The sequence below is a fragment of the Anolis carolinensis genome, chromosome 2 (assembly GCF_035594765.1).
Source record: "Anolis carolinensis isolate JA03-04 chromosome 2, rAnoCar3.1.pri, whole genome shotgun sequence".
In the NCBI taxonomy this organism is placed as follows: Eukaryota; Metazoa; Chordata; class Lepidosauria; order Squamata; family Dactyloidae; genus Anolis; species Anolis carolinensis.
The window spans coordinates 51,547,155-51,570,591 of record NC_085842.1 but is presented as its reverse complement, the minus strand read 5'-3'; the positions used below and the strand labels follow the sequence as shown (position 1 = coordinate 51,570,591).

General features: G+C 38.1%; 1 protein-coding gene across 8 annotated transcripts in view; it reads right to left on the bottom strand.

Annotated features, from left to right (window-relative positions):
- Positions 1–23,437, bottom strand: part of cntn6 (contactin 6) — a 344,808-nt gene that overhangs the window by 71,263 nt on the left and 250,108 nt on the right. For all 8 annotated transcript variants that reach the window (XR_010002549.1, XM_062969725.1, XM_062969724.1 and 5 more), the window contains 4 exons: positions 11,448–11,626; positions 10,201–10,337; positions 7,835–7,964; positions 6,346–6,496 (listed from right to left, as the gene is read on the bottom strand). Coding sequence is in view for 7 of the 8 variants with exons in the window: in XM_062969725.1 (XP_062825795.1) it covers positions 6,346–6,496; positions 7,835–7,964; positions 10,201–10,337; positions 11,448–11,626 (597 nt within the window). In the remaining variant the exon portion in view is untranslated. The remainder of the gene's footprint in view (positions 1–6,345; positions 6,497–7,834; positions 7,965–10,200; positions 10,338–11,447; positions 11,627–23,437) is intronic.

Genomic DNA, 23,437 nt, shown 5'->3' with positions numbered 1-23,437 from the left:
GAATTTGAAAAATTAAAAGATGGAATAAGGAAGATTATAAAGATAGTAAAATGTCAAAAGAAAAAGAATTCTCAAATTCTAGTAACACTAGTGCTTCTAAAGAAAGGCAGGCAGCTAAGCACACACATTCTCACTCTCTAATGCCATGCCACCCACAGAAAATGGAGGACCTTGTGCGGCTATATATAGACTTAGCTTTGCAAAAAGACATGTGATCCACTTTTTTCTTCTGACTGGCTATGGCCAGGCCAATGAGGAAAAACTGCCTGCAGCTGCTCTTGTCAATCATTATTAGCCAGCAACCACCAGGCCCTGCCCCTGGGGTGGCAGAGCGAAAAAGATTAGTCCAAATCAACAGATCTTTCCTAAATTAAGCGGCTTGCTTTTCATTTTGAAGGGGTTCTGCTTGATCTGTTTTTGGCAGCTTGTATTCCAAATCACTGAAATTATCCAAAATCCGAACCCATCAATGGAATTTTGCACACCCCTATCAGCTATTTCCATCTCTGCTTTCTTTTTCAAGCATTTTCAAAGCGCCCACCTAAAAGGCTTTAGGCATTTCGGATGTGTTGTGGCCAAAACTTATCTTAACTGTCTGCTGTTATGTCTATCTATTTATTGTTCAATTCTTTTAAAATGTATTTCTTCATCTTAATTGTTTACCATTGTTAGACACATTGACAGCAATTTTTGACGGAAATCTGGCATACAAATTTAATAAAATACATAAGTACAGGCAGCTGATGAGTATATCTGAGGTTACTTGAATAAATCTGGGGTTACTTGAATAAATCTGAGTTTCACTTATTACTTATGACTGCAAATATGCTGATTGGTAATGGATAAGAAGAAGTACAACACCGCTTCTCAATTGTCTTGTGATAGAAATATAGGAAAAATACACAAATCTCTATTTTATAATAATCATTCAGTGGTGTTCAAAGGTATAACCGAGCCCATAGCTATAGTAGTAGCACAGGCCTTCTCTTTGACTTGAATCACTGCACTTTATTCCTCTGCCCCAAAGCATTTTAGAATATAACATGGTATTTTAGTTCTAATGGTCCCTCCAGGCCATCCTTTCCTCCATCCCAGTGGTCCTTTTTCTTTGCAGATTCATATGTTATTTGAGTGATTATATTCCTTCTGCTTCTGTGATTGTTTTAGTCAATCATTATGTTTTGTTTTTGTTTTTAATTCTTATAGCGTTTTATAGTGTTTTCAGTGTTTTATTGTACAATGTTTTATGCTGATTTTATATTGAAAACTGCCCTGAGTCCCTTTTGGGAGAGAGGGCGGTATACAAATAAACTTTTACTTACTTACATACTTACTTACTTACTTACTGGGCATTGTTAAGCCCAGCAAGTATCTCTTTCCCACATAAGGAAGGATTACACTGCTAGTCTTTTGTTGTTCCAGATAGATCTTTAAAAAAATATGTAGAAGAAAAGATGCTCTTTACTTTTTTGAATTTAGCTTAATGCCCTTCGTTGTCTGCCTGAGTAAGACCTATGCTGAACTTTCCTGAAATGCCAATGGACTCCCCGCAGAAGTCACAGGCGTGAGTAAGACCTATGCTGAACTTTCCTGAAATGCCAATGGACTCCCCGCAGAAGTCACAGGCGTGATAAAGTGTTCCTCCAACTTTCAATAGTTTCACAGTTTCAAAGTAACAAGATGAAATCCAACAAAAGAAATATGAAGAAATTTTAATTAACTAGGTCACCCAATGGCCATTTTGCAGCAGAGAAGTGGAAACAAAAAAAGAAATAGGAACTAAGAATCATAGGCTTGGAATAAGTGCTTTCATCTTTCTAAGTATTACCTTAAAGAAGAATTTTTAACACTCTCTTCCCCTCTACCTCTGTGATTACAGATTATTTAGTATTCCCCCTTTTCTCGTTTCTATAAGAAAAAAGAATGATCAGCAAGAGAGGAGATTAGAAAGGCATCAAAATATTCTGTTTAGTAAAAGTGTAGAATCAGCTAAGATCTCTTTTTCAAAAACAGACAAAGCCATCAACCAACCTAGGATATTTCTAATCCTTTTAACTATAAGGAATTCATGTTGTCCTTCAAGCTGAAGTATGAAGATAAGAAAATTGGAAAGCCATGTTGGATCAGATCAAAGACTTATCTAAGGTATTATCCACATTTGTGAACTGGTTAATATTCCATTCACACAGTGGTCTTCTGTTGACACAGTGGTCTTTCCCAGGGTTGCTCCCTATCTGTTGCTCTGTATGAAGAGGGAAAAGGGCAAATTGTGTGGAGAGAAGTATCACCTGCAGAGTATGGGTTAATGAGGAGCTCTAAGAGTCAGACATCTTGGGGTGGGGAACTGGGTAAGGGCTGGAAAATGAAGCTCCTTGGAGCATCAAGAACCCTTTCTCTTCGGGGAGGAGTAAAACGTCACCATCTCTGGTGTTGTGCCTCCACAAGTGGCCGCTACATAACAAGAAGGAAAAAAACTATCATTCTTAAAACAAACCACAGTTCTTACTCTAGCCTTTAGTAACTATTCTAGCTACATTTAGGTTTTCAGATCTCAGGTCCTGACCCTAATTCTCCAGTTTTTGTGGATAATCTCCAAGTAGGGTGAAAATTTCCCAGTTGTGTGTGTGTGTTTTGTTTGTTTTTTTTTTTTTTTGTGGTTGTGGCTCAGCTCCAGATAAGAATGTGTCCTAATCCCAATTTAGCTTTTATAGCAGAAGCTGGTTATAGGCTTCATTGATTTGTTCCTGCAAGTTCCAAAGACTTTCTAGAACATCTGCTAATTTGTTTATTTTATTCCTTTACTCCCAGTTGTTGTAGTTTTGCCAGGGTTCACTCATCAGTCTATTCTACACCCACCTTCTATCTTTTGCAGTAAGTGAGAAGAAATCCTTTCCTTTCACCTTAATCTGGAAACAGTTCCTTTTGCTAATATTTTTGTCTTAATGTCAAAAAAGGAAAATATGTTCTTTTTTTGGTATCTTTGAATGATAAGTTTAGTTGGTACTGTTGGTACTACTAAGTTATCAATGACATCATCAGGTGATGTTCCTAGGTATCACGTTTTGACTCAGAAACATTTGCGACTGGGACATACATGAACTGGCCACATTCAAAGCAACACTTTGAATTCCAAATTAACTTGAAAATGAGAAGGTTGCAGCTGGCATGTGATCTAATTGCTTATGTCTGTTTTGTACCACATGCCAGCTGTAACCTTCTCATTTTCAAGTTAATTTGAATTTCTGTGCAAATGTGTTGTGTCTTCTTCCAGATGGGAAATATACAATCAAATTCAGAACTATCCAAAGAACCTTTGTTGGCTTAGCCTTGGGAGGCTGAACTAAGACTTGTAGTACCTTAAAATTAATAGTGAATGAAGTTGGTAGCATAAATGTTCATTAAATAAGTCTACTTCCTCAGAGGCATCTGAAGAAGTGGACAGTCTACAAAAGGTTGTGCTACCAATTTTATTCCCTCAGTGTCTAAGGTGTTGTAAGCTCCCTTATGTCTGCAAGATCCCACACTAACATGCTGGGGATGAAAACAGACTTTGCAAAGTCATATGGATATTGCTGTAGTGTTAATATAGTTTTATCTAGCCAAAAGAGAAAGTGATCCAAGTTATTCTGCTGAGTGGTCCGAAATTTTTCATGTATTTTCATATCTCACTGGTTGATGCAAGATGTGATGACTAGATACATGAAAGGAAATCTATGTCTTTGATTTCTGTCACTTCGCCCATTAGTCAGAAATAGAGCTAAAGTGATTAATTGAAGTTAGCAGTTGAGAATCAATCCTGTTGGTCCACTAAGTAATACTACTGTGCCATCAAAAGAAGAGATCAATTTGTATTCATTTTGCTTTTATGCAGAATGTGTCTTAGATACCTCACATTGTTCTAATTCTACTGTCAAAACCCTCAGAATTTTCTGTTAAATGAGACCTAAAAGTAGAACATGAGTTTGATGGGAATATAACAAGATACTCAGAATGGCATAAGATGTATGTGAAAAGAAGAAACAAAATGAAAAGAGAGAGAGAGAAGAAAATAATTTTAAAAGAGCAGCAGAGCTGAGGAAGGAAGTAATTTACTCAGAGTGGAGTAAATAAGTAAATAAGTAAATAAGATTACTTTTTACTGAGCAGAAAACTGGGTTACAAACCTAAAGTAATCACGCACAAATCTAAAAATAATATATTAGTATCTTGAAGTAACACTATGAACTGGGGGAGGGGGGACAGAGTAACACCAGCAACAATAGCAAAGTCTAAATCTAAATTTAGGAGCCCCGGTGGCGAAGTGTGTTAAAGCACTGAGCTGCTGAACTTGCAGACCGAAAGGTCCCAGGTTCAAATCCCGGGAGCGGAGTGAGCGCCTGCTCTTGCGCCAGCTTCTGCCAACCTAGCAGTTCGAAAACATGCCAATGTCAGTAGATCAATAGGTACAGTTCCGGTGGGAAGGTAACGGTGCTCCATGCAGTCATGCCGGCCACATGACCTTGGAGGTGTCTACGGACAACGCCGGCTCTTTGGCTTAGAAATGGAGATGAGCACCAACCCCCAGAGTCAGACATGACTGGACTTAACATCAGGGGAAACCTTTACCTTTACCTTTAAATCTAAATTGAAATTCTAAAGTAGTAAATTTAAAATTGTAATTTGAAGTTTAAAAGGTTTTAAAATGTGAATTTAAACATTTTACTCATGCAATGAGGACAGAAAAGATCCTGCCAGTAGTAGAGTTTGTTATCATAAAATCATAGAGGTGGAAAAGGACCACAAGGGCCATTCAGTCCAACACCCTTACATGCAGGAAAAACACAAAGTACCCCTGAGCGATGGTCTTCCAGCCTCTGTTTAAAAGCCTCCAAGAAAGGAGCTTCCACCACACTCCGAGGCAGAGAGTTCCACTGCTAAACAGTTCTTATGGTCAACAAGTTCTTCCTAATGTTCAGGTGGAATCTCCTTTCTTGTAATTTGAACCCATTGCTCCGAGTCCTAGTCTCCAGGGCAGCAAAAAACTAGCATGCTCCCTCTTCCTTTCAAATATTTATACATATATTTATATCATGTCTCCTCTCAAACTTCTTTTCTGCAGATAAAACATACCCAGTTTTTTAAGGTGTTCCTCATAGTTCATGGTTTCCAGACCTTTGATCATTTTAGGCACACTTCCCTGGACAATATTCTAGCTTGTCAATATTGTTCTTAAATTGTGGTGCCCAGAATTGAACACAATATTCCAGGTGAGGTCTGACCAAAACAGAATAGAGGGGCATCATGAATTCCCTTGATCTAGACACTATATTCTTTTTGATGCAGCCTAAATTCCCATTGGCTTTTTAGCTGTTGTATCACAATGCTTGGCTCATGTTCAACTTGTTGTCCATATAGACTGCAATATCTTTTTCACATGGACTGTTGTCGAGCCAGGTGTCATCCGTCCGGTATGATTGTACTTGGTTTGTGGACCTCAGATATAAAGCAATGAAGTAGCAACAATGCAACAATGCCAATGTTCATATAGCCACCTGATGGCGATTGCCCTTGTACAACCTCCATAAAAAGATCTAAGAATAAGCATAATGCCAGGTGGAACAGGCTGGAATGGGCCAATGAATCATAAATAAAGAAACATTTATAACTAGTTCTGAAGACATTATTATGACCTTTATATACTGGAACTACAATACAGTTTATAAAGATAATATTGAAATACAATATATCGATAACAAATCAAAACACTTAGAAACTCAATAGAATAAAGCTCAGAAAAAAATCAACAGAAAAAATAGGACCCACCACAAACAACCTGCTATGTATCTCTGACATCACAGGCATATCATGATATCATGTTAATAGTATGTTAGAATGGTTCCTTATAACTACAAATGTCTAAAAAATAAGATTTCAAAATGGTAAGCCAAAGTGGTAATTACATTCAAAATGGTAAGAAATTGTGCCTGAACACCTCTCCATCTATAAAGAACTACAGAATTACAATGGGAAAAATTTAACATGATCTAAATTTAGTGGACCTGACTGCTCAGCCATTCACTTAAGTAATATCTGTTAAAAATCTGAATCAGTTTTACATATAAACACATGGCTATAACCTGTTTCACTGGAAAATTGGTTCTGTGAACTGGAGAGTGAATAGCGACCCATTCTGAAGAAAAATGCAACTTATGATATGGCAGTGACCAGGAATTCAATGAAATAGAGACATAACATAAAAATGAATAAGTCAACTGCCTCTATCTTCATGAGCAGAGCTTTGGTCTTGTACCCAGATTTGATAAGCCTTTTTCCAGAATTAGAAGAAAGAAAGTTATTTAGGTTTACCTTTTGCTTTGCTTTAGAGACTCTGTGCCTTTTTTCCAGGTAATAGCTGCCTTAGGAGAAGCATCTGGTTTACATTCAATTGTGATTTCACCACCCATGTGGACAACAGATATTTTTTTCATAGGGTTTTTGGAAAAATCAGGAGCAGAAGCTAGAAAGAATAGAAAAAGCAGCATTTCTTTCTTTTTTTAAAAAACAACAACATTATTTTGTTTATAATATAATCAGGCAATATTATCAATTACACATGCATACACTGGAATCCAGTGAATGGCATATGCAAACTCCATCCTATGCTTATATGTTTTGTTTTCTTTGTTCCTATCTCTGCAAAGTTCAGCATCATTGTTGCTCTTTGCAACATTCAGGATTCACTGTTGCTCTATAATAGCCTTTTGGCAGGCCATTCTGTGCCTGGTGGAGATCAAAGGGGAGTGGAAAAGCATGTGGCTATATTTCCATAGATATATGAAGACTGATGATAACATCCACATAGACCTCTGGAGGGCATCAGCTAATCTTGGCAAAAGTCCTATATCTGACTCTGGCAGAAAGTTATCTAACCATTTTCAGCCTCTATTAGCAAATGAATGATCATTGTGGGAGAGCCTTAGAACTGGTGACAAGGGAAAATATACCAGATGGACCTTGCATGTTATACTCAATCATATAGGTTCTTGGCCTAAATGAAAGCATTTGTCCAAGTAAGTTTAGGTACTAATAAAAAAGAAGAAGGGCTCTACAAAGGGCCAAATCCCAAGAGGAACAGGGACTGTTAAATCCAGTTCCTCCCAGGAACGTGGCCCACACCTGGCCCAACCCCATGCTTTCTCTGGACCGGGGTTGGCTAGTTGCTCTCCCTGGTCAACCAGAAGTTGACCCAGGAGGGAATCTAGCCAGCCCACAGCCCCCTGTTTTTTTAACAAAAGTTAGCTGAGGGGCCTTGCTACACGCTCAGGCCACTTGGCAAAAGCAAAAGCTCCTGACACATCAAAATGATGTTTCAGGAGGTTTGGAGAAGGAGGGATTGCACTTTTGCTGAGAGGTCTGAGCATGCAGCCAGGTCCCCAGGAAAGCTTTGGGGAAAATGATGGTCTGGGAGGGGATTGTGAAACAGGTCCAGCACCTCAACAGATCTAGACCTTTCAGTAAGGTCTAGATCTCTTGTTTAATCTGGAGTAAACTGGGAAATGTCAGTTTAGTACAGATTAGTCTGGTTTTCCTGTGATGTCTTTTGGGTTTTGGCCCTGTGTGGAAGGGACCTGGGTTGTAATAGGACAGTATAAAATCACATATTTTTCCATTTGCAAAGTCCAGTATTAACTCAAGATATCTAAGAAAACTGAATTTGACCACAATTCTATACTCAAGTGGGTCTACACCTGGGTAGGTACATATATAGACTTTTTTATTTTGATAAATCATATACGTTTATTTCAGATTTCAGTCTTCCCATTTAGCCAGTCATGTTTAGGCACCATTAACTTACCAATTACTCTTAATTCAGCATTGGAATATATTGAGCCATATTTGTTTTCTGCAACACACTGATATAGGCCAGAATCTGAAATGTTCAGCATAGTTATAGTGAGGGTTCCATTCTCAATATGAATTCTTTCCTTAAAAGCAAGAAAGACAATGTTGTTTTTTGTTAGCTACTTTATTTACTTATTGGTAACAGTTATTTTATTTACTTATTGGTAACATTACTTTTTTTACTCCAGCCCAAGGTAGAATAAATGGTTGTCAGATCCACTTTATCCCCATAAAATCCTCTGAGAACTGTTAAACGGAATCAGATGTATCTCAAATTCTGGATCAAATTGGGGATGATTTGTGCATATTTATACCCGCTTCTAAATGGATCAGATCAGACTGATTAGCATGGCAATTTTGACTGATTCACCAAAACTGTAGGGAAAATAAGGGGAGAAATATCAACATGATGTACTTTCCGTACAACTAACAACTGGTAAAAGCAGGAATCTAATCAATGATGTATAATCACAGTGCTTATGTGGAAGAAATCTAGAGTCACACCATCAATTTTTCCTTGATTTTTTCTGTAATTAACTAGTTTTAGTTGCTAATATCACTTCACTGAAATGTTTATATTAAGGGTTCAGGTTTATGTTGTTATTTGAACTAGCCAAGTCTGGAACTGTTTTGCCAATTTTTCCATTGGATAGACAAGCCCAAATTAGTCCTCATTGATGTTTTTGTCATCTATTTATTGTGCACGAATCTGTGTTTTGATTGGTGAAATTAACTGTCCCCAGGTGGCTCTGGTTATTTTTAGGTGTATTCATTTTTAAAAAACCAAATTTTGTGTGCTCAGTTATCAGCAACTTTTAAAAATTGTTTTCTTCTTTGAAAAATAGCAAAACTTACAGATGAAAAATAGCAAAATGTACAGGTGCAAAAAAAATCACACTAAAGCTATCCATCTGAAACTTAACTGGGTCAATCCTCATTTTAACATTTAGTGTGTCTCCAAATTTTAAACTGGTATTTGAGGTGAAAAAAAAGTTAACTGTGATTTCCCAACATGATCCAATGGGAGATGTGATTATCTGGATTTTTAACATCCCAGAAGTCAAAGGAGTAACTCTTCTCGAATTCAAAATAAAACAAAACCATTTCCTCAGCACTCTGGGTGTCCCTTGGAGGATTTTCCTCCTGGTTCTGACCCATTCCAACCTTGCTTAGCTTTAAAGTTTGATGAGAACACAGCCTCGGGTTGCCTGGTTGGTACACAGCAATCTAATTAACAACATTCCATTACTTATCCACTTTTGACTTCAACGGAGCTGGCTACAAATATCTTCTGCATACTTAGTTGTACCTGCAGACTGTTTTCTGTCCTCAGAGTCAATTCTACAGACACTCTGTTTCTCTTTTCCCCTCACATACATACAAAACCCTGTGAACTGAAGCATAATAACACAGGCATTTTGTTTCATATGCTCATCTCTCTAGTGCTTCTCAGATGATTTTTAAAGGTTACATAAGCAATCTAGTAAAAAAATATTCACAAGGGGGCTAAATCAAATGTATGATGAGGGGAATGAAAATCCTTGCTAATGGAATTTCACTTTATTATACCTTTGCACCACATTTTGCAAGGCAATTGCACAAGAGATTGTGCAAAACAAGCAATGTTACTCTGTTGTGCAAAGAATTGACAGGAGGAAATCACACATCATCCAACTGGCTTGAATTTAATTTTAGTTCAGTACTACTCAGCATTTTTAATGTGGTGTGGAAAGAACAGACAGAACAAAATTGTTCACCCTCTCATGTAATGCCAGAATTTAGAAGTACCCTACAAAATTGATGATAGATTCCAAAGACAGTAATTCTTTACACAACACATAATTATTTTATAGAATTTTTCTACTATAAGACATGGTGACAGGCACAAGCTGAAATAGCTTTAAAAGGGTATAGTTAAAAAAAACATAGAATCATGCAGGATAGAGTTGACAATAGCAATTATAAGATAGTTAAATGAAGTGCCTAATATTCAAAAGCAGCACCAAAATGAATTCCTCTCAAGGAAGACAAAAACTTGTGAAATTGGCTCCATATTCCTGGAGGAATTTTTGTTAAAAAGGAAAAACTACCAAGGGCAGGTGAGCTGGGATAACCCAGAATGTTCCCAGACCCCACAACTGATTGAAATAATTATGTTATTCTACTATTATAAACCAAGGAAAAACAATCTCCAGTCTATCAAGTATGGATTAGCTTTCAGTATATCTATGAGAGATTTTGAAAGAGCAATAAAGCTTCAGAAAAGAAAGAATCAGATGCACATTTCGAACAAAAGTTAAAATCAAATATAGATTTTACCTCTGGTGATAGTGGCTGGCCATTTTTAAGCCAATAGTATGAAGGCATTGGTTTTCCAGTTGCTTTACATTCCCACATGAAAGTGTCATAAAGAGAGACATGGGCATTCTCAAGGCCTTTATTCCATTCAGGGAGTGCTATTCAACAGACAAAGAGAAAACTGTTGTAGCTATTTGTATTCTAATAATTTGCCCTCCCTCCTAGCATTTTTACACATGTAATGCCTAAAAATGTAAAGTTTGTACAAATAAAGTTTTTTAAAATAGCTTCCTGCATGTGTTATTAAGACAGCATCAATTTAAAATTCTGTAATAGCCCTAATTTATTTATTTATTTACAGTATTTATATTCTACCCTTCTCACCCTGAAGGGGACTCAGGGCGGATCACATTGCACACATATAAGGCAAACATTCAATGCCATAACATAGAGACAGAGACAGACGCAGGCACGGGCTGGCCTTGAACTCGTGACCTCTTGGTCAGAGTGATTTGTTGCAGCTGGCTGCTATCCAGCCTGCACCACAGCCTGACCTAATTCCCCTACTGAAACCACTGGTTAACATTACATGAAACAGTATCCTTTTTTAAAATAATAGTTGATGATCTGGAGCACCAACACTACAGAAATATATAAGTTTTATAATAATTTTACTAATATGACTTTATCTAATGACTCCTGGGACTTAAATCCTTGTATTTCTAGTTTGGTGAGGGATGTGACATACACCTGATAGCTATAGTTCAGAGGAATGGATTACCACTCTCTAGCAGAAGCATCCTTGGATTTATAATTTGGTGAGGGATAATGTGTTCTCTCCTTGAGCTGTCTAGTGACAGTTGTTGCAACTGGCTTAACTACAGCAACAGGTAATTGCCACAGAAAGAAAAAGAAGTGTCCTTATAATAAGCAATCTGCTTTTCTGATGCTCACTCAAATAGAACTGGTATGGGCAAAGACCATAATTTCAACTGTTTATTAATTTACAGATCAACCTAATAGAGAAAGCCTATTAACTATCAACTAGTAAACATACAGGAGCCTGTCCCATTTTCAACCTAGCAACTTTACGGGTATAATAACATGAAGACTCAGCAGGCAACTTGTGGCCATTTAAATGTTGTTGAAATGCAAATCCCAGACTTTCTCTCTATTGGTTGTACTAGCCATAGCTGATGAGAGTTGTAAAAACAAGAGAGCCACATATTGTCAAGGGCTGAAATAAAAAATAGATTCAATTTTCTCACCATATATAAACAGTTGGCCTCTTGCAGCATTTCTTCCTCTAACATTTCCTGCAATACATTCATAAGTAGCTTCATCTTCCTGTTGAAAATTTGGGATTTCAAGGATTCCTTTGAATGTGCTTATTTTTCGAGACAATGGGTTCCCATCAATTCTCCTCCAACTGATACTAGGAACTGGACTAAATGAATAAAACTTGTTAGGATCACATTATAGTTCAGTCCTTTAGTACGTATAAACAAGACATGGGATTCTGAGGTGAAGTAGTGATATATTCCATCTAGGTGTGGCTCAGCAAAAGGCCATAAGCAAGAGCATCACCATCCAGCTCTCTGTTCCTTGCTTCTGTACTTCTCATAAATAGACTGCAGCCTCATGCCCATTCCAGCTTGATGTGATTCAGCAATCTACAAGGAGGGAGCAAATATATGGCTGAGTCCACAAGTCCTGGGACTCAGTCCTATGTGTTAGATGTTGTGTAGGTACTAGTAGCTTTGGGACTGTTACACCAGCTGGTGCTGAGAGCCAGCTGGAAGACTAGGTAGTAGAATTGTGTGATTCGGGTAAACTGTGAACTGTTTTGGTGTCCTGGATTTCAGTGGGTGCCACGATCCATTTTTCTGGAGCCTCCCAAATACAGGAGGACAAAAATCCATTTTTGACCTGGGAAACTGAAGGATTTGTTATCTTTTGTTATTTCTGAAAATAATACAGATGGCAATGCATTGCAGTACAAACCTTGATATTCTATCAATATAGATGACTATTTACAGTTTTTGTGACTAAGTTACATATTCAGTTTGTACTTCAATATAGACCAATTAGTTTCCCCTTAAATCCCCTCTCCCTCACCTCACCTCTTCCCACCCTCCTCCCTCCTATCTGGGTGAGCTTGTTTTAATACATTGATTTAATTGTTTAGATGGCCTGATTCAAAATTCTGTACCTAACATTTTCTTCCATGTTGTTGATTAAACAATACAATTTCCTCTTCCAGTCTTGTTTGGAATCACTATTTAGATATTTATTTTTCCTTTGATTAATAAAGTCATTAATTAAATATTCAGAGAGGTAAGACCACCAAGTTTCCAGACCCCACCTTGTTTTATCTTTCCAACCTCGGGCGATTGTGGCACATACAGCAGATATCATAAATTTTCGTATTTCTATCCATTCGTTATTCCCCTCCATTACCTCAATAGTGAGGGACAAAAAATGGGAGCTTTATTCCAATATAATTTTGTCCTGTTATTTCCTCTATTACTTCCCTGGCTGTATTATAATAGTTTTGGATCTCAATGCAATCCCACCACATATGAGAAAATGTACCAATCTCCCCACACGTATGCCAGCATTTATTAGAGAAGTTTTTCATAATGTGTGCTGATTGTAAGGGAGTCCTATACCATTTTGAAATTATTTTCCGTTTTTTTATTTTTAGGTGTTTAATTTTTTGGATTTTGTCAATCTAGGATCTATCTAGATTCTCGTTAAAGTTTGTATCTTGTCTCCAAGCCTTTATTAGGGTATATTTTGTCTTGTAGGATAAGGTTGTTAATTCCTTATATATTTCCCCAATAATTACTTTCTCTTTTTCTATTTTCCAGTTCATGATTCTATTTAATGGGGCATCTATTGCTTCTTTCTTTTTCATTTCCTGTATTCTTTGTGACAAGCCTAATCATGCTATCCAGTTTTTAAACCCGCCTTTGTCTTTTATTTTATCCTTTAAAAAAAAATTCTCCAGTGGGTTCTACGAGGTCTCTTACCTTATTTACTCTGTTTCCTTTCAGAGTCTTAATTAAGTTCCTAAATGTTTGGTCTTTGTTTTCCAGGGTTTCTAATGGAAAGGGATCTATTTTGTTTATTTGTAATTTATTTTGCCATTTCTTCCAAATGTACAATGTTGAAAGGAGTGGGCCAGCCCTTACCTTCTTAAGCTCCTTTTTATCATTTTTTCTCCCATAAATGACCTCCTTTTCCAATAATTTAGTTCTTTCTCTAGTTTTACCCATTTTTGATGGAGCTGTCCCACTTCCTAAATAGATTGACAGGGATATTTACTGGCAGGGTTTGAAATAACTATAGAAATTTGGGTAGGATCTTCATCTAATTGGATCTGCTATTTTCCTATTTTTTATAAATGCATATTGATCTTCGTGTATGACTTTGGGCATTACTTCCCTCACTCTGTTAGTTAAGATTTTAGTGAAAATTTTATAGTCCACGTTGCAGAGGGAAATTGGTCTATATGCATTAGGATCAGTCACATCCTTGTTAGGTTTTAAGATTACAAGTATCTCAAAATATTTCCAAGTGTCTGGGACCTTGCCTCTTTCCATAATTTTGTTAAAGAGTATGACTAAGTTCGGAATAATTTCTACTTTAAATATTTTGAAAAAATTTATGGTGAGGCCATCTGCTCTGGGGGCTGAGTTCGTTTTTAGACTGTCTATTGAATTTCCAATTTCTGAATTTGTTATTATGCTGTTTAATTTTATTTGTGACTGTGGATCTATGCTTTCTTTTAAAAGTCCATCTTGTTCAACTGTATCTTTATCTTCATAAAGTTTCTCATAAAAACTTGCCATGATTTCACTTATTTCATCCTCTGATGTTCTTAATTGTCCCCTGTTGTCTTTTAATTTTAATATTCTGTTTCTAGTTCGTTTTTAGGAATCTAGCCAAACTTTTTGAAATATTTATAGAGTTAATTTGGTAATCATTTTTACCCATAGGTATTTTTGGGCATTTTTTTTTCTAGATCTTCAAATTCCTGTTTTTTCTTTGTCCATCTTGTCTTATTTTCAGCTGTTGGGTGTTTTTGAAATAATTGAAAAGAATTGAAAGATTTGTTATCAATCCAGCCCATTGGTGGCAAAGGGGTGAATTTCCCAGACTCCCTGTCATTTTAGGCATCATTTGTCCTTATATCCTTCATTAAGAACTGGATTAAAAGCACCAAAGTTAAGATTTCCCTTCGGTTTTTCAAAGAAACCTGAATTTATAGCAAGGACCTTCAGTTTGTCAAGAAAAACTGGATTTATAGCAAGGGCTTAAGATAGCACCTTTTCTGGGACCTTTTTTCTTTGGTTTTTCAAAGAAACCTGGATTTATGGCAAGGGCTTAAGATAGCACCCTCTCTGGGACCCTTCAGTTTGTCAAAGAAACCTAGATTTATGGCAAGGGCTTAAGATAGCACCCTCTCTGGGATACATTCCCTTTGGTTTGTCAAAGAAACCTGAATTTATAGCAAGGGTTTCAGATAGAAGCCTCTCTGGGATCCTTTCCCTTCAGTTTCTCAAGGACACGTAGATTTATGGCAAGGGCTTAAGATAACATCTTCTCTGGGACCCCTTCCCTTTGGTTTTTCAAAGAAACCTGTATTTGTGGCAAAGGCTAAAGATAGCACCCTCTCTGGGACCCTTTCCCTTCATTTTTTTCAATGAAACTTAGATTTATGTCAAGAGCTTAAGATGACACACTCTCTGGAATCTCTTCCCTTCGGTTTGTCAAAGAATTCTGGATTTAAGACAAGGGCTTGTCCTTGTATTGTTGTTTTTTATTCAGTTTGTATGGAAACTGGGGCAGCAATACAAGTCACACAGGGAAGAGGGGGATATGGCAATGACAAGATCACATGTCCTTATAGAAGAAGCACAGAAAAGTGTTTAATACCAATCTCACTTTTCAGTCACCTTGCCAATCTGGGGAACTTTGAAAATGAGCCAGATCACCCACAAGACCTCAACTTGCTCTTACGTAATGCCAGGTCAGTAAAAATAAGACTGATATCATCTATAATCTCCTCAAAGATGAGGGAGCAGACTTGGCTGAAATTTGGCTGGGATATTATAGTGGTCCAATGTGGGGCCAGGCCCTCTTAGTCAGGTACTGCGTCAGTGAGCAGGTGAGGGAAAGTGGATGGGGGTGAATGGGATAGCTGGGATCTATAAAGACAATCTTAACCAGACCAGACTACTTACTAGGGAGATGAATCACATTGAGTGTGTGTACCTAAGTCTGAAAACCAGGGATAGCCTGGGGATTCTGTTAGTGTACTATCTACCCTGTTGCCTAACAGACTTCTTGGCCAAGCTCATAGACCTGGTCTTGGAGGTGTTGACATTTTCTTCTGGGTGACTTCACTGGAGGGCCAGTTTATCAGGTGCGGCTCGGGGGTTCATGGTATCCATGACAAACATGGGCCTATCCCAACTGGTTTCTGGACTGACGTATTCAAACATATGGAACTGTGAGTAGAGATAACCATACCTCCAAGTTGTCATGGGCAAATCATTTTCTGGTCAGGGTTAGTATAAAATTGAACCCAAACATAAAATTGATGGTATGGTGTTTTCATAGTCTACTTTTTATTTCACGTTGACCATTTTAATCCAGTGGAAAATTAGCAGACTGAGCTAGTGTGATTGACTCCACAAAGCTATTAAGAAAATATACTTTCCTCTCAATATGGATATAACATTTTGATGAAACGCTCTCCTTAATCTCTGTTTAGTTTGTTGTGTTTTAATATTTCTGTACTTCATTTTTCTCCTCATTTCTATGCTATTCAAATCCCTGCTAATTTCGTTGTTCATTCTTGATTTACATGTAAGCGAGCAAAATACTTGAAGTCCATAATCCTCAACTACAATAATATTCTCAGTTGTAAATTTATCTTTCCTTAAAACTTCGAAATAGGACTAATTAGCCATAAATACTAAATAGCACTGCTTGAACAGTTCTGCAGTTGTGGGCTTAAATGTAACAATTTTGATTGAAATTTCTCTTGATGCCTATAATACTTAGTGAGAGGTGCCTGATTCACTGTTTTAAGCACAGTGTGATTTACTTTCCCCATCCAAAAAGCTACTACATATGTGGAAAATGAGTCATAAGTGAACCAGTATGCACATACACTTTCTACACAGGCCTTCACAGAAATAATTACCAAAGAGTCCCACACAAGTAAGTGGGTAAAGGACAGTAGCTTAATATACTACTGCACATTTTCCTAACATGGCCCCATGTAAACCGCCCTGAGTCCCCTCGGGGAGATGGGGCGGGGTATAAAAATATAATAATAATAATAATAATAATAATAATAATAATAATAATAATAATAATAATCCCCCCCGCAGGTGCCACCTTGACGTGGTGGGGGGGGGCTTAGCTGCTCCAATGATGACTGATGGCTGTGCTGGCAGTAGTGTAACTACCAGCAGGTCCAACCAAGCCAGAGAGGCCTCAGCTGAGGAGCACAACCAAGAGCACCTAACCCATTAGCATTATGGAGAATCAAACCCAAACGAAGTCTATACTGGCTCGGTCGTCGCCCAGGATAAAAAGGACCGCGGTGGATGCTGCTGATTCTGGACATCCATCGACAAGTGGGCTACGGAATCATCAAAACCCAAATGAACAGTCACAGAAGCGGCAAAAATATACAATGCCAGAAAACCGCACAATTATGAAATGCTACTACAAATCTGAACCTCAAAGGCGTGGCTACCAAAAAAGGATGCATCAGCTATGGAAACAAGAGTACCCTGACTCACAGATAACAGAACCCCGACTGGCTGACCAACGAAGATTCATAATCAGAAACAAAGTGTTCCGTGAAATTGAACTCGAAGAAATCCAGAAAATTTGCAAAGTAGATTACCATCAGACCACAGCACAGACAGCAGCAGAGACTCCAGCAACACTTGGAATGGTGGAACAGATTGAACCAGAAGAAGGTGTGGAGCTTTTGCAAGAATTTCATGAACCAGCACTTGAAACATCTGCTGAACCACCAGGAACCTTGACAGCAAGACAACAAGAGCTCAAGGATAAGATCATGGCTCATGCTCCAGCAAATGCAATAAGACAGCGGCTCCCAACTCTAAAAACAGTGCCCAAGAGACACCTGGCGCCTCTCATGAAAGATGTGAATGCAGCACTCTCCATTGTCCAAATAACATCAATTGAACAAACAAACCAGTTTGCCTACAGTGCAGCAGTGATAGTAACAGAAGAACTTGGGCTCCTACAACCAAGGCAGCCCCAAAGAAAATCGACTGGAAAACCAAAGTGGAAGGTCAGGCTACAGTTGAAAATCAAGAAACTTAGATCAGATGCAAGTAACCTGAAAAATATGAAAGAGAGGAAACTGAAGAATGACAAAATCAAGCAATACCTGATCCGAAAGTACTGGCTGAACACCAGAAAAATTGAAGAAGCTTTGGAAATCGTGAAAGAACAAATTACAGCAACAGCCAGAAAAATTGAAAGGTATGAAGCCAGAATCATCCAGTACAGACAAAATCAACTGTTTCAATCAGACCAAAGACGGTTCTACCAGAGTCTGAACCAAACAACAGACACAGTAACCATAAAGCCAGAGAAAACTGCAACAACAAAGTTCTGGAAAGAACTTTGGGAAAATAATAAAAACTACAACAAAAACGCTGGGTGGATAAAGGAGTTTGAAGGAAAATTCTCACAGAACAAAATGGAACTGATGGAAATAACAACTGAAATGATCAGCAAACGAGTGCAAAAAGTCAAGAACTGGACATCGCCTGGTAGTGATCAACTTCATGGATTTTGGCTCAAACATCTGATTAGTTTACATGGAAAAATGGCCCAACAATTCAATGAGATGCTGCAGAAAGGAAGTATCAGTGAATGGCTAACAACTGGAAGAACATACCTGATACAAAAGGATCCAGCAAAAGGCGCAGCACCAGGAAACTACAGGCCAATAACGTGTCTGCCCACTATGTTTAAACTACTGACTGGCATCATAGCTGACAGAATTCAAGACTATCTTGAAGAAAAAAACATCTTGCCAGATGAACAGAAAGGCAACAAACGGAAAAGCAGGGGCACAAAAGACCAGTTATTGATTGACAAAATGATTCTGGAGAACTGTAAGAGCCGAAAAGCTAATCTCCACATGACGTGGATTGACTACAAAAAGGCCTTTGACTCACTCCCACACGGCTGGATCATCAAGTGCCTGGACGCCATCGGGATTTGTAAAACAGTTGGCACCTTCATTGAAAACATGATGGAGCACTGGAAAACTGAACTGTTTGTTGGAAATGAAAGCTATGGACTTGTCAACATCAGGAGAGGAATTTTCCAGGGAGATTCATTGTCCCCTCTGCTTTTCATTATTGCCATGATCCCTCTGTCAACAATCTTACAAAAAACAAATCTCGGCTATCAAATATCTAAGAATTCTCACAAAATTTCACATTTGATGTACATGGATGACCTGAAGCTATATGGGAAAACGGAAACTGAAATCCAGTCTCTGACCAACACTGTCCGAATTTTTAGCACTGATATCAACATGGAGTTTGGTTTGGACAAATGTTCGACAGTGGCATTGAAGAAGGGAAAAATCATTGAAAGTGAGGGCATCAACATGCCCAATGGCCAAACAATAAAGTGTCACCAGCCAGAGGCCTATAAATATCTGGGCATACTACAGCTGGACAACATCAAGCATGAACATGTGAAAACTGTGGTCAGCAAAGAATACACACAAAGGGTCAGAAAAATTCTCAAAAGCAAGCTCAATGGAGGCAACACCATCAAGGCCATAAACACCTGGGCCATACCTGTCATAAGATATACTGCTGGAATTATAAATTGGACACAGGTGGAACTGGACAATTTGGACAGAAAAACAAGAAAACTCATGACCATTAATCATTCCCTGCACCCTCGCAGTGATGTTGACCGGCTCTATCTGCCTAGAAGATCAGGGGGCAGAGGACTCTTACAAGTAAAACAAGCAGTCAAAGAAGAAGAACATGCCCTGGCAGAATATGTAAAGCAAAGTGAAGAACCTGCTTTGATTGAAGTCAAAAATCAGAAACTCCTCAAAGCACAGCAGACAAAAAACCAGTACAAGAAAACCACACTACAAACTAGAGCTGACAACTGGCACAACAAAACATTGCATGGAAAGTTCCTTGACAAAATTGAAGGAAAAGCTGATAAGGAGAAGACCTGGCTCTGGCTCACAAATGGGACCCTGAAGAAGGAGACAGAAGGCCTGATCCTTGCAGCCCAGGAGCAAGCCATCAGAACAAATGCAATTAAGGCCAAGATTGAAAAATCAGCTGATGACCCAAAATGCAGACTGTGCAAGGAAACCGACGAAACCATTGATCCTATCCTCAGCTGCTGTAAGAAAATCGCACAGACAGACTACAAACAGAGGCACAACTATGTGGCCCAAATGATTCATTGGAACTTATGCCTCAAGTACCACCTCCCAGCAGCAAAGAACTGGTGGGATCACAAACCTGCAAAAGTATTGGAAAATGAGCACGCAAAGATACTGTGGGACTTCCGAATCCAGACTGACAAAGTTCTGGAACACAACACACCAGACATCACAGTTGTGGAAAAGAACAAGGTTTGGATCATTGATGTTGCCATCCCAGGTGACAGTCGCATAGATGAAAAACAACAGGAAAAACTCTGCCGCTATCAGGACCTCAAGATTGAACTTCAAAGACTCTGGCAGAAACCAGTACAGGTGGTCCCGGTGGTGATGGGCACACTGGGTGCTGTGCCAAAAGATCTCAGCCGGCATTTGGAAACAATAGACATTGACAAAATCACCATCTGCCAACTGCAAAAGGCCACCCTACTGGGATCTGCACACATCATCAGAAAATACATCACACAGTCCTAGACACTTGGGAAGTGTTCGACTTGTGGTTTTGCGAAACGAAATCCAGCATATCTATCTTGTTTGCTGTGCCATACAACGTCATTGTGTTGATAATAATAATAATAATAATTATTATTATTATTATTATTATTATTATTATTATTATTATTATTATTGTTATTTTATTATGACACAGCAAACAAGATAGATATGCTGGATTTCATATCACAAAATCACAAGTCGAACACTTCCCAAGTGTCTAGGACTGTGTGATGTATTTTCGGATGATGCGTGCAGATCCCAGCAGGGTGGCCTTTTGCAGTTGGCAGATTGTAATTTTGTCAATGTCTATTGTTTCCAAATGCTGGCTGAGATCTTTTGGCACGGCACCCAGTGTACCGATCACCTGCACTGGTTTCTGCCAGAGTCCTGATAGCGGCTGAGTTTTTCCTGTTGTTTTTCATCAATGCGACTGTCACCTGGGATGGCAACATCAATGATCCAAACCTTTTTCTTTTCCACAACTGTGATGTCTCATGTGTTGTGTTCCAGAACTTTGTCAGTCTCGATTCGGAAGTCCCACAGTATCTTTGCATGCTCATTTTCCAATACTGCTTAATACAGTTCTTTGCTGCTGGAAGGTGGTACTTGAGGCATAAATTCCAATGAATCATTTGGGCCACGTAATTGTGCCTCTGTTTGTGGTCTGTCTGTGAAATTTTCTTACAGCAGCTGAGGAGATGATCAATGGTTTCGTTGGTTTCCTTGCACAGTCTGCATTTTGGGTCATCATCTGATTTTTCAATCTTGGCCTTAATTGCCTTTGTTCTGATGGCTTGCTCCTGGGCTGCAAGGATCAGGCCTTCTGTCTCCTTCTTCAGGGTCCCATTCGTGAGCCAGAGCCAGGTCTTCTCCTTATCAGCTTTTCCTTCAATTTTGTCAAGGAACTTTCCATGCAATGTTTTGTTGTGCCAGCTGTCAGCTCTAGTCTGTAGTGCAGTTTTCTTGTACTGGTTTTTTGTCTGCTGTGCTTTGAGGAGTTTCTGATTTTTGACTTCAATCAAAACAGGTTCTTCACTTTCCTTTACATATTCTGCCAAGGCATGTTCTTCTTTGACTGCCTGTTTTACTTGTAAGAGTCCTCTGCCCCCTGATCTTCTAGGCAGATATAGCCGGTCAACATCACTGGGAGGGGGGGGGGGCAGTGAATGATGAATGGTCATGAGTTTTCTTGTTTTTCTGTCCAAATTGTCCAGTTCCACCTGTGTCCAGTTTATGATGCCAGCAGTATATCTTATGACAGGTATGGCCCAGGTGTTTATGGTCTTGATGGTGTTGCCTCCATTGAGCTTATTATTATTATTATTATTATTATTATTATTATTATTATTATTATTATTATTATGGCTTAAATGCCATAAATGATTTTTTGCTCATGCTCACTGTTTTCAATGACCTCCTCACCAAATGCAAAATACCATAAGGGTTAGAATCTAAAGGACTGGGGCATCACTTAAAGAATTATTGTGTTGGAAAATGAATCCATGAGGCTTGGATGCATTTTTTTTTCTGCTGCAGGTGAAGAACAAGACAGCACCTCTTTCATTTTATATATAAAAGACTTGCAGTTGAATCTTTTTTCAACATAGGAGAGCTACTATGCCTAAAATCATATGTTGTGGAGCATGGAAAGATGTGTATAGCATACAGCTGTCCCCTCTAACATATTAGAGGGAGATAAGAAAAGGCAGTATCTACCAGACATAATCCCTGTCCCCACTGCCATCCCCTTTTCCTTTTGTCTCATGTCTTAATTAGATAGTGAGCCTGAAGGCAGGGAACTGTTTTAATATTCTTTTATTTGTAAAGTGCCATGAAGAGTGATGACACTACATAAATAAATGATAATAATGCAATCTCCAAAAGATGGACCTCCTCACACATAAACAATATGTCACCTACTTTAAGACAAGACCTGGGAGTAAAGTAAGGAATCCTACACCTCAAGGTGCCTAAAATAATTTGAGTCTCATCCATTCCCTCAAACCAATGACATTTTAGTATAAGTAAAAACATCATTTTATTTGAGTTGCTATTACTAATCAAAACAATAAACACACCTTGAGAAATGAAAAGAAGAAGCTAAGAATTATAAATTACAAGCAAAAGGGTGAGATATGATGATCAGAAAGAAGGAGAGATAAAGAGAGAGTGGCTGCAATAAAAAAAACTTGATAGACTTGGAAGAGTGTTCCATTGGTTTACATTTATATGGCTTTTATCATTTGTGTTTATATTTAGATTAATGTACTTTATGTGATAAAATATTCAAGTGTGAACATGGCTATAAATAGTTGTGGTAACATCAGAAAACACACAAGGCTCACTTTCATGATATATTATGTCACCAGAACAGTTTGAAATATTAATAGCTTTTTCATTTCATGGTTGCCTTTTATGCTTCTTGCGAAGAAAAGAAGGTTGCTTCACCCAAAAGGTTGGGAACATTTGACAGCATCTTTTAACAGGGGCTTTCAGCATAATGCATGTATTTGATTGAATTCCATTTTTGAACTTTAAGTAATATTGCAGGGGTAAGAACAGGCTATTGGACTACAACTACCATAATCTCTAGATAATGTAAGGGATGTGACAGGGCCATCCATTTCCCATTCCTGTAATACAGAGAGATCAGCTAATAGGTATTGGCTAGTAACCTGTTCTTTCAACAGCATGCCACAAGTAGGGCCTGGAAGTAGATGTAGGATTGAGGAAGTGAAAGTAGTACCATTTTCCATTATGGGATTTAATTATTTACTAATTTCATCCTTGAAGAAATTTTAGCCCTTTTTTCTTCTGCTATAGAAAAGTATTGAAAAAATGAACATTTTGTGAATAGTGTTCACATTGTATTACATATTCTGTGGAAAATTCATGTTTTTTGTTTGCAAAAGTGTTAGATAAAAATGGCACAGCATTTCCAGTAAAAGAAAAAAATACTGTTTGATGAACATGTGTTTGATTGATAACACCTGGGTATGACTGTGAATGTCATGATTCAATACCTAAGGGGTGTGGTAAAGGCTGAGTCATAACCATGTGAAGTTTATCACAAAGGAGTTGCATCAGCCAGTGTCCCTTACTGATGACCTACCAGCAGGTGGCTATACAAGGAGGATGAAAGAATCCACCTTTGTCATGTGTGACTTGGTGTGAGTATTTGTCTGTATGTAACTATTTGATTAAGCTGTGTTTAGAAGTATAAGACAAAAAGTGGATCTGTGTATTCTGTACATTTTCTATATA